The following is a 16271-nucleotide window of genomic DNA, read 5'->3' as shown; positions in this document are numbered from 1 at the left end:
CACCCTATTCTGTATGCACACACACACACACACACACACACACACACACACACACACACACACACACACACACACACACACACACACACACACACACACACACACACACGTGCTTTATAACCAATATACACTTACTAAATATACCTAAACATACCCACACACTAACCTACTATACACGTCAAAATAGTTTAGTCAGGTTTGTCAGCATCAAACAGGACAAAGTTGTCCCTTTTCATCAGAGAAGCATTTTACAGACACCATCACCACCATATCATCAATTCTGCCTCATACTCATTCTCTCCTCAGTTCACCTCATCCAGTCATCAAAAGTCATTATCAGACAAGTCAGTTTCTAAAATGTCTGCCCATTTAGAGCTGCCCCGGTAAACTGTAAGTGCTGTTAATGTGATGTGGAAACATCTAGGAGCAACAACTGCTCAGCCACGAAGTGGTAAGTAACACAAGCTCACAAAATGGGACCACAGAGTACTGAAGTGTGTAGAGCGTAAAAATGTTTTCCCTGTTCTCGGTTGCAACATTCACTACCGTGTTCCAAACTGGCTCTGGAAGCAACGTCAGCACAAGAACTGTTCGTCGGGAGCTTCATGAAATGGGTTTCCATGGCCGAGCAGTCGCACACAAGCCTAAGATTACCATGCGCATGCGTCGGCAGGAGGAGTGTAACTCACCGCCATTGGACACTGGAAACACGTTCTCTGGAGTGATAACGGACCAATCTGGGTTTGGTGACCGTTGTTGTGTATGTAGCTGCATTTCAGATAGGCCAACCTTTTTGTATGTCGCAGTAGTATAGGACCAATACTGTGTGTGGCCTACTAAAACAAGTAGGCAAACATACATGCTTATCATTAATTTGAATTACACAGTCATTGTGTGACAGGCTACTGTAAAAGTGATGACAACTCTGAAAACTACACTTTTTCGCCCCCACACTGCCCTCTTGCTATAGCATGTGTGTGTTGCTCTTGGAATGGGCATTTATTCTTATTCACTGCAGATTCAAATGAGTTACTGCCATGTAGGACATTTTGCATCAGCTATGACTATAGAGTATGCACTTAGTTTGATTTAGTTAGCTTTTCTGAAACGCTCTTGTAACGGATGTGAAATGGCTAGCTAGTTAGTGGTGGTGCGCGCTAATAGCGTTTCAATCGGTGACATCACTTGCTCTGAGACCTTGAAGTAATGGTTCCCCTTGCTCTGCAAGGGCCGTGGCTTTTGTGGAGCGATGGGTAACGATGCTTCGAGGGTGACTGTTGTCTGTGTGCAGAGCAGAGCGTCCCTGGTTCGCGCCCAGGTCGGGGCGAGGGGACTGACGTAAAGTCTATACTGTTACACTCTCATACAGAAAATATTGAGCACCTGGAGAAGTGGCGGCTTGGCTTCGCTCATTGCACAGTGTCACATCCGACAGAAATGTAGCCTTAACTATTTAAGCAATAAGGCTTAATATATGACCAATTCTGTTCTTGGGCACGATGCATCGCAGAGTGCCTGGATGCCTGGATACAGCCATTAGCCATGGTATATTGGCCATATACCACAAACCCTTGAGGTGCCTTATTGCTATTATAAAACTGGTTACTGTTGGTGTTTCATACTGGAGAGGGAATGCAAAACAACGACGCTGGACAGAGTGGAATCAGGTGTATCAAAAAGGCCGTTTATTGGTCAAAGACATCTTGTCCTGCCGTTTATCGTGCACGGACCTAACCAATGCGACTTTGTGAAGAGTCAGAATAATTAGGCTGCTTAGACAGAGTTTACAACAGAATGTATACACAGAATAATGTAGGTGGAGTCTCGTCGTGTTGGTCTTCTGACTGGTCCTGAAGAGTTGGAGGCAGGCCTTGCTCTAGCCAGAGCGGGCCCCATTGGTGCACAGCAAAGTCCATTGCTCTTGGCACCCGACCAGTAGGGGGGGTAGAGTGTGAGTGTACAGTGCTTTGTGAGATGTGTGTGTGTCCAGTAAGCGTGGATATTGGTAATGTCTGCTTTAGGCTCAGGTGTTTCCTGTCTTTGCAGGAGTGCATGCAGGGTTCAATGTCAGTGAGATAGCTTGGCACTTCTAAGCTTGCGTGATGGCAGCTGTGTGTCCTTCGGATAATCATGTTATTGCACACAGGCTCTAGACTTGGCTGAAGACACTGGGCCCAGAGTTATCTGAGGGCATTCGGTTTAACCAGAGCTTTGGTCTGCTAGTAACGCTTTATATTAGATTATTTATACAACATTACTAAAGTAACTATTGCAGTAAAAATAAACGTCATACACATGGTATCTAATTGAAGTTTAATCTATGAAGACTAAGAATCTTTGATAAGCTATTGGTGCTCAACCTGTCGAGCTGATATGTGCGTGTTGGTGGGCGCAGATGTGTAGGCCTATGGCAGCTACGGCTGCATTTTGGATACAAACGTTGTAGTAGTGGGGCGCATGTCTTTGTGTTATTATATAAAACGACAGTTGTGACTGCGTAAGGCTACGTTTAGTTACATTTGAACAGTAGTAGGACCAATCTAACTTGTGTTATTAGGGCTCTAAAGCAATACCAGTTGTACACCCATCCCCCCACGGATTTAATATGCCCTCCTCAGGCATGTCATCCTGCTTCCAGGTCGGTTAAATCAAAAGTGCCTGCAGCACTCCAGGACAAAAGTTGCCTCCATTGGTTCTTCAGTTGTTGCCATAAAGTCATAAGCCCTGACTATTTCTACAATTTATCTTATTAAAATGTGATTTTAAACCAAAACTTGACCTAGCTCTCAAACTCTAGGCAGTATTCTGCCTTCTCCCTACAGTTCAGCCATTAGCTTCGCCCACAACTGGCTCATGTGAACTACAATCCAGATGCTGTGTTTTAACGTTTAGAAACATGAATTATCTTTCGAAACATATGGCCCTTATCTTTCATTAGCAAGAAAGAATCCTTAAAAAAACTAGTGGACGGCGGTTGCCTACCCCTGACATATAAGGAACAAAAATTAAAGGCAGCATGTAAAGTGTTGGTTTCATGAGCTGAAATAAAAGATCCCAGAAATGTTCCATATTGCCAAATAGCTTATTTCTCTCAAACGTTGTGTACATCCCTGTTGGTGAGCATTTTTCCTTTGCAAAGATAATCCATCCACCTGACAGGTGGGGCATATCAGGAAGCTGATTAAACAGCATGATCATTACACAGGTGCACCTTGTGCCGGGGACAATAAAAGGCCATTCTAAAATGAGCAATTTTGTCACATAACAATGCCACAGATGTCTCAAGTTGAGGGAGCTAATTGGCATGCTGACTGCATGAATGTCCACCAGAGCTGTTGCCAGAGAATATAATGTTAATTTCTCTACCATAACCCCTCTCCATCATTTTAAAGAATCTGGCAGTATGTCCAACCGGACTAAAAAAAATGCAGACCACATTTAACCACGACAGCCTCGGACCTCCACATCCGGCTTCTTCACCTCTGGAATAGTCTGAGACCAGCCATTTGCACAGCTGATGAAACTTTTGAGTATTTATGTCTATAATAAAACCCTTTAGTGGGGAAAAACCTATTCGGATTGGCTGGGCCTGGCTCCCCAGTGGGTGGCCTGGCTACTAAGTTGGTTGGCCTAGGCCCTGTCCAGTCATGTGAAATCAATAGATTAGGGCCAAATGAATTTATTTCAATTGGCTGATATCCTTATTTGAACTGTAACTTGCATGTTGCGTTTATAGTTTTGTTCCGTATATACATATATACAGATATATATACACAGCTCAAAAAAATAAAGGGAACACTTAAACAACACAATGTAACTCCAAGTCAATCACACTTCTGTGAAATCAAACTGTCCACTTAGGAAGTAACACTGATTGACAATAAATTTCACATGCTGTTGTGCAAATGGAATAGACAACAGGTGGAAATTATAGGCAATTAGCAAGACACCCCCAATAAAGGAGTGGTTCTGCAGGTAGGGACCACAGACCACTTCTCAGTTCCTATGCTTCCTGGCTGATGTTTTGGTCACTTTTGAATGCTGGCGGTGCTTTCACTCTAGTGGTAGCATGAGACGGAGTCTACAACCCACACAAGTGGCTCAGGTAGTGCAGCTCATCCAGCATGGCACATCAATGCGAGCTGTGGCAAGAAGGTTTGCTGTGTCTGTCAGCGTAGTGTCCAGAGTATGGAGGCGCTACCAGGAGACAGGCCAGTACATCAGGAGACGTGGAGGCTGTAGGAGGGCAACAACCCAGCAGCAGGAACGCTACCTTCGCCATTGTGCAAGGAGGAGCAGGAGGAGCACTGCCAGTGCCCTGCAAAATGACCTCCAGCAGCCCACAAATGTGCATGTGTCTGTTCAAACGGTCAGAAACAGACTCCATGAGGGTGGTATGAGGACCCGACATCCACAGGTGGGGGTTGTGCTTACAGCCCAACACCGTGCAGGACGTTTGGCATTTGCCAGAGAACACCAAGATTGGCAAATTCGCCACTGGCGCTCTGTGCTCTTCACAGATGAAAGCAGGTTCACACTGAGCACATGTGACAGACGTGACAGAGTCTGGAGACGCCGTGGAGAACGTTCTGCTGCCTGCAACATCCTCCAGCATGACCGGTTTGGCGGTCGGTCATTCATGGTGTGGGGTGGCATTTCTTTGGGGGGGCCGCACAGCCCTCCATGTTCTCGCCAGAGGTAGCCTGACTGCCATTAGGTACCGAGATGAGATCCTCAGACCCCTTGTGAGACCATATGCTGGTGCAGTTGGCCCTGGGTTCCTCCTAATGCTAGACCTCATGTGGCTAGAGTGTGTCCAGACCTGAATCCAATGAGCACATCTGGGACATCATGTCTCGTTCCATCCACCAACGCCACGTTGCACCACAGACTATCCAGGAGTTGGCGGATGCTTTAGTCCAGGTCTGGGAGGAAATCCCTCAGGAGACCATCCGCCACCTCATCAGGAGCATGCCCAGGCGTTGTAGGGAGGTCATACAGGCACGTGGAGGCCACACACACTACTGAGCCTCATTTTGACTTGTTTTAAGGACATTACATCAAAGTTGGATCAGCCTGTAGTGTGGTTTTCCACTTTAATTTTGAGTGTGCCTCCAAATCCAGGCTTCCATGGGTTGATAAATTTGATTTCCATTGATAATTTTTGTGATTTTGTTGTCAGCACATTCAACTATGTAAATAAGTATTTAATAAGAATATTTCATTCATTCAGATTTAGGATGTGTTATTTTAGTGTTCCCCTTTATTTTTTGAGCAGTATATATATATTTTTTCCTAGCCCATGACTCCTCCGACCTGTGAATGGCAGCAAGCAATACGCAACATAGCGTCAAGTCTGCCGGAAACTCACACTAAGAAAAAAACGTAAACGGAAGTGAACTGTGACCACATTAGCGTTTTTGTTATTAAACATTTATTTAACAACCTGAAACTCAAAATACGAGTCTTTAACTGCACAGCATCACATACTTACCCCCACATATTGTTTAATTCGCGTTGCAGACAGGACTTAGTTGATAGATGTTATCTCTTTAACGCCAACTTGCTAAACATATATAACTGTATGGTTTATCACGCTCAAATAGCCTCCATCATGGAGGTGCTAGCGAATGCAGCCGTGGCAGAAATATGTAAAGTCGTAGACGACGATTATGCAGTGTTTCGTTTGCAAATAACTCAAAGTCAGAAAGAAAACAGAGGATTGCGGAGGAAACTATTGGAAATGAAGGTGGCACGGGAGCGCGTCCCTGTCAGTCGTCCCAATAGTTTCAAGATCTTCGACCGATACAGAGGAATGTCAAGAGGTACATTTTGCTGAGGTTGCGCGGCCTGTCGCCCCGTTCCTCTCTGCATGTGATGTGTTACCAAGAATTAGGTTTTGCTCCGTTTTTGGATTGTATGCATTATGATTTATTTAGCTATCTTGCGCAAATACACTATCATATTCTAACCAGATGAGATTTTCTGCATTTTCTATGTTTTTATTGACAAAATAAATGTGATTCATGGAACATAATACATTGATCAATAAGTAGTGTATCAATAAGTTATGAGAAGTGTTACCTTAAATCCTTGCCAATTGTAGACAGTGACAAAAGTGTGAAATATACCATTGAGCACTGGCAGTACCTAACCTAACCACCTCTTTTTTTTCTCCCCCAAACACTCTCAGGTGAAGGACGTCTCACTGGAGGCCACAGGAGCTTTGTGAAGCCAGTGGGACACAATACATGGAGAGATGGTCAACAAATCACCGTTGATGAGGGGAATGGAACCTCAACCCAGCACATTATCATGATAGAGGTTAGTGTAATAGTGCTGCCTAAAAATAAATAGTTAGCTCCCCTCATCTATTCACTTGCTTAAATGTACATTCTCATTTATCTGCCTTAGGGGACCTAGTGAGTCTTCCCCACAGCATTGTTGTCCTTGTTATCTTCTTGTATCAGTCTGCAGATACAGAGGCTGCAGGTCCTGGGGTCAAGCAGGAGAGTTCTGAAGGAGAGGAGGAACTACGGCACAGCAGAGACATCCAGACTGAAGAGTCTGGAGCGCCCCCTGTAGCCACGGAGGACCCCACTACCACTCCAGCGCAGCCAAGGGCCCGACGCAGCATCACGGAGGTCAGTCGCCAATACTCCAGCCGCCAAGCCATAGACTGTTCTCTCTGCTTCAGCATGGCAAGCGGTACCGGTGCATCAAGTCTGACACCAATAGGCTCCTGAACAGCTTCATTCACCAAGGGATAAGTCTGCGAAATAGCTAACAAAATGGCTACATGGACTGAGTTCACCCTTGTATTTTATTTTTGGACTGTCTCTATGCACACTCACAAGGCCTTACACACACACACACACTCCATTCATAATTTCCTCACACACACATATTATGCACATACCTTTATACTGACTCTACACACGCACAACCACTTACATACAATCATCATCATATGCTGCTGCTATTCTGTTTATCATATATCCTGATTCCTTGTCACCTTACTCCTATACATGTCGCTCCAGTATCACTGCAAATTGTAGTATTGTATGAGAACTGACCATGTATATAATATGCATATTTACATGTTTTTTTTAGTATTACATTGTTATTGATAACTGCATTGCTGGGTTTAGAGCTCGCAAGAAAGGCATTTCACTGTACTTGTCTAGTTGACATTACAACTTGAAACAAGATGAGGCACAAGTGGGACCACACAGGAGAGAGGCTGTTCATTTTGTACACACTGCAGGAAGAGGTTCTAAGAGGAGCTACCCCAGGATACACCAGCAGAAAAAAAACATTCCACTCTATAAAATATACAGTTACCATTCCACAGGAATAGCTTCTGACGTTTAGATCAAACATGACAAAGATTAATTTTCATTGTTGACAGCAGAGAAGATCCCACAGATAGTGTGGTATGAGCCTAAAATGTGTCTTTCATATTGTTTGTGCTGTGTAGGCTTTTTAATGTTCACAAATTTTCACAAAACACTTTTAATGAGGAAATGAATGCTGATTTATACATATGGTGCATTTAACACTTGTTTATGTTTACTAAACACAAAATAGGACTTTTCATTCTAAGACTTTCTTTGACTCTAGACTCACACACAAACAAACATCTACTGTACACGTCAAAATAGTTTGTCTTTTGTTGACTTTTGTCTTATCATAGCTGACACATATTTACCCACAACATCATATGTATGTCCACCATGATGGGTTTAACAACAGTGAAATAATTCTGTAACTACAGTATAGAACTCAAACATAGTGGGGATGGTCAAACACTCCATGTTGAAAGTGTGTTTTATCTGTGTTTACGTACTTGAGGCAGTGTATGTCTGTGTAATCTGTATCACCTGTCTCTTCCAGGAGGAGGAGGGTTCAGATGTGCTGCTTATTTGTGAGGAGGGTCTGGGGAACCCAGAGGGGACCATGGTCATGGAGGACAGCCAGACTACACCTCCTGAACCCATAGAGGAATCAGCTGAGCAGCACAGGACCACACACAGTCTCACTGAGGTGAGCCCACTGTAAACTACTGTCTGAATGGTATTAGGTCAGGGCCCGTATCCACAAAGCCTCTCAGAGTCGGAGTGCTGATCTATAATCAATTTAGCCTTTTAGATCATAATGAATAAGACTATTAGACAGGTGGAGACCTGGTCCTCGATCAGCACCAGGTCTTTCAATTATCAAACCATTAAAGATTGTCAAGTAATCAAATCAACTAACATGTTTGCATAGTACAAATAGCAATCCCTGATTGCCCAATCAGAAGATGCTCCATAGCAGGGGGCTCATATCAGATGTCTTTATCCAATATCCTCTCACTGTATCACTTACAGCCAGTTGACATGGAGGATGGGAAGCCTGTTCTGCTGCTGGTCAAAGAGGAGACAGTAGAGGATGGACCAGAGAGCATTGATCTGCTGAGTGGACTAAAGATGGGGGAGCAAGGTAAGGGAGAAATACATATAGCCTACATACAGTAATAGATATTCAATGGGAATAGTGATGCACCTGGCTATTATTTTCTCTTAATTTATTAAATCAATACAATGTATGTTCATATACAAAAACACACATTATAATGTATGAACTTGACCAGGTAACTAACTCATGCCATATTTGTAAAGTCTATTTTGTAACCTCTTCCTGTAGGTGGTTGGCTGGAGGCTAACAAATACTGGGTGGCTGTCTTGGATTCTCTGACCCTGACTGGTGCGGCTAAGGGCTTGCAGGACGATATCACTGAGCAGGCCAGGACCAGAGGCGACATAGTGGAGGTCAGTGGATTGGTCAGTGTCCTCAACTCTGGACTGGGGAACAACACTGTTAACCACAACCAGAAACAGACAGTCGAACACAAAACAACCGAACTTAGTCTTCACTTCAACAGACTGACTGAGACCAGGATGAAGCATAGATTTAGTCTGCGGAGACTGTGAGGTGTCGGTTTGCGGCGGGAGAGAACAGACAGACTCGGCTAGCGATGCTCCGTCCTGCTCCTATAGTTGAGATTCAGAGAGACAGATGGCGCCTCCGGTTAATCCCCTACAAGGTGCTGCCATCAGTCTGCCTTCTATAGGATCTATCAACTGGAACATGGATCCTGCGACAACACAGACACTCGCCATGTCCGAATACCCATAATAGCATCCAACATACTATACTTAAACTGCGTAGGATGTACTCATTTTCATACTATTTATGATGTAATGTCTTTTAAAATGTATGCAATATTCCATGGCTGTTGCGCACTACTTTGCTACACAAATATAACTGGCTAGCTAGACTAAATATGAAATTTGTATTTATTATTTGCCAGCAGCATACCACCCTGCATACCACTGCTGGCTTGCTTCTGAAGCTAAGCAGGGTTGGTCCTGGACAGTCCCTGGATGGGAGACCAGATGCTGCTGGAAGTGGTGTTGGAGGGCACGTAGGAGGCACTCTTTCCTCTGGTCTAAAAATATCCCAATACCTCAGGGCAGTGATTGGGGACACTACCCTGTGTAGAGTGCCATCTTTCGGATGGGACATTAAACAGGTGTCCTGACTGAGGTCATTAAAGATCCCATGGCACTTATCATAAGTGTAGGGGTGTTAACCCCGGTGTCCTGGCCAAATTCCCAATCTGGCCCTCAAACCATCACGGTCACCTAATAATCCCCAGTATACAATTGGCTCATTCATCCCCCTACTCTCCCCTGTAACTATTCCCCAGGCCGTTGCTGTAAATGAGAATGTGTTCTCAGTCAACTTACCTGGTAAAATAATGGATAAATTAAAAAATGAGGGATGCCCATTAGCTGCGGCCAAGGCAGCAGCTACCCTTCCAGGGGTCCAAACACACTAAAGCACCCACATTACTTCTAAAACTACATATAAAACAGTGAACTATGTTTGTACTGAATGAGCTAAAGTTAATACAGTACATCATATAACATCCCTACACCACCACATACCCACAACACAAAATGTTCAATAACAATATCACAATGTGTGTGTATGCATGTGTCTACCTTTTGTGTGTGTCTCTTCACAGTCCCTGTTATTCCATGAGGTAAAAAGCAGGTAGAAATACACATGATTATTCTGCTTGCATCAGTTACCTGATGTGGAATAGAGTTCCATGTAGTCATGGCTCTATTTAGTACTGTGCGTCTCCCATAGTCTGTTCTGGACTTGGCGACTGTGAAGAGACCTTTGGTGGCATGTCTTGTGTGGGGTATGCATGGGTGTCCGAGCTGTGTGCTAGTAGTTTAAACAGACAGCTCCGGACATTCAGCTTGTCAACACCTCTTACAAAAACAAGTAATAAGGAAGTCAATCTCTCTCCCACTTTGAGCCATGAGAGATTGACATGCATGTCATTGTTCGCTCTCTGTACTTTTAAGGGCCAGAGGTGCTGCCCTGTTCTGAGCCACCTACAAGTCCCTCTGTGACCACACTCCTGAATAGTAGTCTAGGTGCGACAACTAGGGCCTGTAGTACCTGCCTTGTTGATAGTGTTGTTAAGAAGGTAGAGCAGCGCTTTATTATGGAGAGACATCTCCCCATCTTATCTACTGTTGCATCAATATGTTTAGGCCATGACAGTTTACAATCCAGGGTTACTCCAAGCAGTTTAGTCACCACAATTTGCTCAATTTCCACATTCATTACGAGACGTAGTTAAGGTTTAGGGTTTAGTGAGGGATTTTTCCCAGATGCAATGCTTTTAGTTTTGGAAATATTTAGGACTAATTTATTCCTTTCTACCCATTCTGAAACTAACTGCAGCTCTTTGCTAAGTATTTAAATCGCAGAAGTTCTCACTCAACAACAAGCTTATTGGGTATCCAGCTAACTTCAAGTCCTACGAGCAGAACATAATTGCCACAGAAAATGTCTTAAATAATACATATCAAACTGTAAGCAAAGAAACGTGATTCAAACATGTAAAAATACATTTGAATGCATCAAATTGTCCACCAGCAATAATAACTTTTCATGGTCAAGTTTTCACTCTCAATTTCTCTCTTTAAAGTCTTGGCACTTTTTTGGTTTGGATTTCAGTGTAATGGGACCTGGCTAAATTATGCACGGAAGAGATGTGCAATGTGCAGTTCCTGGATAATGGTGCAGGGTGCAGTCTGTGGATGAATAGGGCAGAGTTCAAAGTCCATGGATGAGAGAATCATGGTGGATCAGGTGGCCGGTTGGTGAGGGCCACGGCGCGGGGAAGAAGCTGTTCAGGTGGCGGGGGGGTGTTTTGGTCGTGATTGACCTGAACCGTTTGGAAAAGGGTGGAAGGGGTCGGCAATGATCTTTTCCGCACGCTTCCTTGCCCTGGAGTCATGTGAGACCTCAATGGAGGGCAGGTGGCAGCCAATAACCCTCTCAGCAGACCGGCCAATTGTTGCAGTGATCGGCGGTTGAGAATGGACTCGATGGTGGTCGTTTAGAACTGAATCAGTACACACAGCATTCAAAGGAGGACTGAAGAAAAAACGATGCCTTGCATTCACCAAACATTGCACTGAGAAACAGATTTGATGTATAGTAATTGTCTGATTGGGAACTATCATTTTCGATCAATTACAGAATCTTGAATGATTTCAATTTGGCATTGAAAGTTTTATTGACTACAGTCTAAGTTCAGTCAGATTTCATCAGCAAGCCAGAGCCATCTGTGGAAAAAGCATATGTAGAACAAATATGAGTGTAAACAGATAAAATGTATCATTCATCATAAGATTAAACCTAAAACAATGACATGACCTCTGTCCCAATTCATCTCTGCTCACTTCCTCTACTCGCATCCTTCTCAAGCCCTATTGGAGCAGGTCTGAGGCGAGGAACCTTGGGTCAACTCCACCAATGGGGTTTTAGGAGTTGCAAAGGTCTGTCCTTGCATCCATAGCTCGGTCTATGAATTTGAGTGGTTACATTTCTCCAGCCCCATCCACCCTCTTTCTTTTTTACAAAAACAGTGGTGAGGAGTATGCTTTGTTATTGTTTCAACTGCTGATTGTCACTTTAAGAAACACAAATTAGCATACATGACTGTTTGGAGTGCGGTGCCATACCTTTTAGCTCCCAGGTGCAGCAGAGCTGACACACTAAAGATGAAGTTGTCTTGACCAGACCCTGGCTGTTCTCCAGTCGGCAGGTAGCACTGGAACGAGTACCAGGCACTGTTTGTGGCCACGTCACCTCCCTCAGTGAAGATCGCCAGGTTCTTACCGTGGGGCAGCAGCATCATCATCTTAAGAGAGGGCAGAACAATACAGGAGATGGAATTAGATTTGGTATGGAGTGGAAGTCCCAATTTACAATCCTTGTACAATCCATTAGACATTGGAAAAAAGGTAAAAACCGACCTGTCTCCTGAGTAGAAGCCCGACTCCACCTGGTTAAACGTGTGTTGAGAACAACTGGAGTGAGAAAGGGAAACAAGATGTCAGGAAATGTCACAGTTCAATAGGAGTTTAGATGTTTTAACATCTTAATGTTGCAATCAAGGTAACAGTCCATTTTAAGACTGCTGTGGCTGTAGTCATCTATGGATGATGATTTAGGCAAATAATAACATGCAATTTGGGGCAGAGCTGTACCAATGCCACTTGTCAGTCAGCATGGCTCAGTTTTTACTCAGCTACAATGCTCTTAGTTAAACCAGATACTGTGTATATAAAACGAAACCATCTTTGGTTAAACCACAGATGAAACAATGAGCCAGATGTTTCACCAGATGTATAAATCTGAAGCGTCCGGTTGGTATTTCTACTCACCACCAAATATGGTGATGAGAGGAAGCACAGTGGCCGGCAGTGGGAGAAGATAAAGCGAAGTGGATTTGGCCGTCATTCTGCTAATTTTCTCATCAATTAAACATTTGATCTCAATACAGTTTATGTTCCCAAAATTACAATATGTTACGAACAGAGTGGACTAAGTTTTGTAAACTTAGTCAAAGTTTTAAAAAATGGTGATGTTTAGGAGTGCAAGGTTGAGCTGAGTTACTGCACGCGTGTACTTCACAGAGTAGACGATCCCTAACGGATATTTGTGAATACATGCTAGAACGTGCCAATAGGATCTCACAAGCTCATGCTTGGCTTTGCCTACCTCCTTGCTTGTTTTATCCACTATGATTACTTTTCTCCCATTGGAAACGACAGGCTGTTGTCCATCATGGGTTAGTTATAAAAAATATTTGGTTAAATGTTAGCATTCTAGCTAGTTGACATTTAACCTAGCTTGCCTAATCAATAGCCTGCTTTCATAACAGAAGACCAAAAAACGATCTACAATTTTAATATTCTACTTTAATATTTTAATTTTTTCAATTTTAATGTTCTACTTTTTCAGTAGAGAAACTAACCAACCAACTAGCTTCCTAGCTAGTTGGTTGGTTAGTTTCTCTACTGAAAAAGTATTGAACTTACCTCTGTCAGCCATTGTTCACCTTTCGGGCCGAACTCAGTTGAGTGAAGGCATGATCGACTGAGAGTCAGTGTTGGTCCAGTTGACACCAAAAGCTATGTCGACTTTGATGGGTTTGTGTTACGGCGATAAGAGCTCGGGCTGATCAAGGCAAATTCATGGCAGATGGAAACATTTTATACACTAGATTTATATTGTGAAGGGGAAAGGGGTGTTTGTCTTCCCTGCCTTCAAGCTGCTGCTGGACATGGCCCTTTAGGTTGATGCTGATGTTTTATAGTGAAATAATGATAGTGCCGTAATTCATGTTTACTTGACCTGAAGTAGTGAAGCTGTGTGTAATGTTATGTTGATCCTTTTCCAAACTATTCTAAAATTAATTTTATCAAAGCAAGGGTACCAGATTTACAGAAGTGTTAGTGAAAGTTAGTCCTGTCGCGTATCGTTTCGTGCAATAAATGTGAGTGTAATGCCATTTTGTTTCAATTAAATACTAAATTGACTCTGTGCTGACTGACTAATGTTAGGTACTTGAATCAGTGTTCGAGATGAGCTTGACTGTGGTTAACATTTTAGAGTTTCTTTATATAAACATTTATGCTTTTCTGTACCATCTTTGTTTGCAGTCTGCAGTCCATGAAGACCTGCTGATATCCGGTGTTACTGGCGGGAGAGACTGGACCTCTGAAGAGGCTGGCCACAAACCCTGGCCCCGGATCAGAACCCTGGATCAGGAGCCGTCACTCTTCCTTCCCCAATCAGAACCCGGAACCAACCACGGGGGACAGAGACTCCACCACAACAACTACATAGAACACAACCAATGCACAGGTGGACTGAACCACCTTGGTCCTATTGGTCATCTGAGAGACAGAGGCTCCAGTCTGCAGACCAGACCCTTCTCTTCACAGTCTCAGTGCAGGGATGAAGCAGGGCCTGGGGCTGATAGAGGTAGACCCTCCTGTTCCTATGATACAAACACCACAGTATCCATGATGAACAGAGCAGGTCACCCTGGGCTTCAGCCTTCACAGAGAGTGGTGGGAGACCCCCCGGGTGATAGTCTAGCAGCAAGTCTGTCTTCTCCTTCAGGGTCTCATTTAATGCCTGGTGACTGGGTTCTTAGAAAGCCTGGACTTGGGTCTAGCCTTCCTCAGTTACCTCATGGTTACCCCATGAATACAGACAGGGTCAGGATGGGCGTTCACCTAGCCTATAACACCGCACACAATCCCAACAACACCCAAACAATGGCTGGAGGTCAAGGAGGGAGTTCAAAGACTAATCAACTGAGGGTGGCTCCTGCTTTTACCTCTGGTGTCATTGGGTCACAACATGGGAGGCCGAGCGTTAGGACGGACACAGACATGCCGTACGCTTGCCCCACGTGTGGGAAGCGCTTTGCTGAGGCAAATTATGTGAAGACGCACCAGACCGTTCACACCCTTCAAGTGCAAACTAAACTACAAGAGCTTATCAGACATAGGAGTGTCCACAATGAGGAGAAATCGTAGCAGTGCGTCTTCAGCTGTACGCAGGGGATGTCAGGGAATCATTCTTTAGCTAACAGATTGTTGCTATCGTGTGAAGTGTCTTGGGGTAAGAGGGTAATTAACGATATACCCCTCATTAAATCCTCTGTTTAACTTGTTTGTAAGAGACAGTAAACCTAGGCTAGAACAAGGACAGTTGAATATTTACCTTATTGAGGTGATGTAGATGGAATAAAGTCATTCTGTTATTTCTAAACAAGTCTGCTCTCAGCTTGAAAGATACTGATTGTATGAGATTTGAAGTGTAAGGTAATAACCAGTAGCGTATTTCAAAGAACAGTGCACATACTCTTCATTTAACCACACCCTTAACTATTACGCCAAACAATACGATCCTTCCTCTTCAGTGTAGACTGGTGTCTTGATTTGTCGAGATCTCTGAGTGGGAAGAAAGGCTCAAACGTCTTCTGAATATATACATAGTAATGGTGTTAAAGAATACATAACTACTGAATGTGAGATCCTGTCTTCTGCATAAATTAGTCATCAAATTTGATCTGATCATCTAAGTCACAACAATAGACAGTGTGCTTAGACTAATAACACACATTGTATTTTTCTTGTCTATATTCAATACATAAACATTCACAATGTAGGTTGGGGAAAGTATGTGAGCCCATAGGCTAATGACTTCTCCAATCAATGAGATGAGATTGGAGATGTTCGTTAGAGCTGCCTTGCCCTATAAAAAACACTCACAAACATTGCCTGATGTGAACCAAGCCTCGAACAAAAGAGATCTCAGAAGACCTAAGATTAAGAATTGTTGACTTGCATAAAGCTGGAAAGGGTTACAAAAGTATCTCTAAAAGCCACGGTAAGACAAATTGTCTATAAATGGAGAAAGTTCAGCACTGTTGCTACTCTCCCTAGGAGTGGCTGTCATGCAAAGGTGACTGCAAGAGCACAGTGCAGAATGCTCAATGAGGTTAAGAAGAATCCTAGAGTGTCAGCTAAAGACATACAGAAATCTCTGGAACATGCTAACGTCTCTGTTGATGAGTCTATAATATGTAAAACACTAAACAAGAATGGTGTTTATGGGAGGACACCACGGAAGAATCCACTGCTGTCCAAAAAAACCCATTGCTGCACGTCTGAAGTTTGCAAAAGTGCACCTGGATGCGCTACTGACAAAATATTCTTTGGACAGATGAAACTACATTTGAGTTGTTTGGAAAGAACACACAACACTGTGTGGAGAAAGAAAAGGCACAGCACACCGACATCAAAACCTCAACAAAAGTATGATGTAGG

At 43.5% G+C, this 16271-nt stretch overlaps 1 protein-coding gene and 1 long non-coding RNA gene across 5 annotated transcripts in view; one reads left to right on the top strand and one right to left on the bottom strand.

Moving 5' to 3' along the window:
* LOC135506889 (uncharacterized) overlaps positions 1-15213 on the top strand; it is a 29539-nt gene extending 14326 nt beyond the window's left edge. For 2 of the 4 annotated variants that reach the window (XM_064926312.1, XM_064926311.1), the window contains 6 exons: positions 6194-6324; positions 6471-6644; positions 7897-8046; positions 8373-8484; positions 8689-8813; positions 14088-15213. In XM_064926312.1, coding sequence (XP_064782384.1) covers positions 6194-6324; positions 6471-6644; positions 7897-8046; positions 8373-8484; positions 8689-8813; positions 14088-14975 — 1580 coding nt within the window. In that variant the 3' untranslated portion in view covers positions 14976-15213. Of the gene's footprint in view, positions 1-6193; positions 6325-6470; positions 6645-7896; positions 8047-8372; positions 8485-8688; positions 8814-9355; positions 11239-14087 lie in introns of those variants that run through there. The other 2 variants (XM_064926314.1, XM_064926313.1) reach the window with 2 other exon arrangements.
* Positions 11327-13404, bottom strand: LOC135506896 (uncharacterized). The gene is made up of 3 exons (XR_010450572.1): positions 12396-13404; positions 12102-12280; positions 11327-11702 (listed from the first exon to the last, which is right to left on the bottom strand). It is a non-coding gene; the product is annotated as an uncharacterized LOC135506896 (long non-coding RNA).
* Positions 15214-16271: the final 1058 nt, after the last annotated feature.

The sequence above is a fragment of the Oncorhynchus masou genome, chromosome 20 (genome assembly GCF_036934945.1).
Source record: "Oncorhynchus masou masou isolate Uvic2021 chromosome 20, UVic_Omas_1.1, whole genome shotgun sequence".
NCBI classification, from domain to species: Eukaryota; Metazoa; Chordata; class Actinopteri; order Salmoniformes; family Salmonidae; genus Oncorhynchus; species Oncorhynchus masou.
Note: the sequence above shows the minus strand (reverse complement) of the source record. Positions and strands in the feature narration are given on the sequence as shown.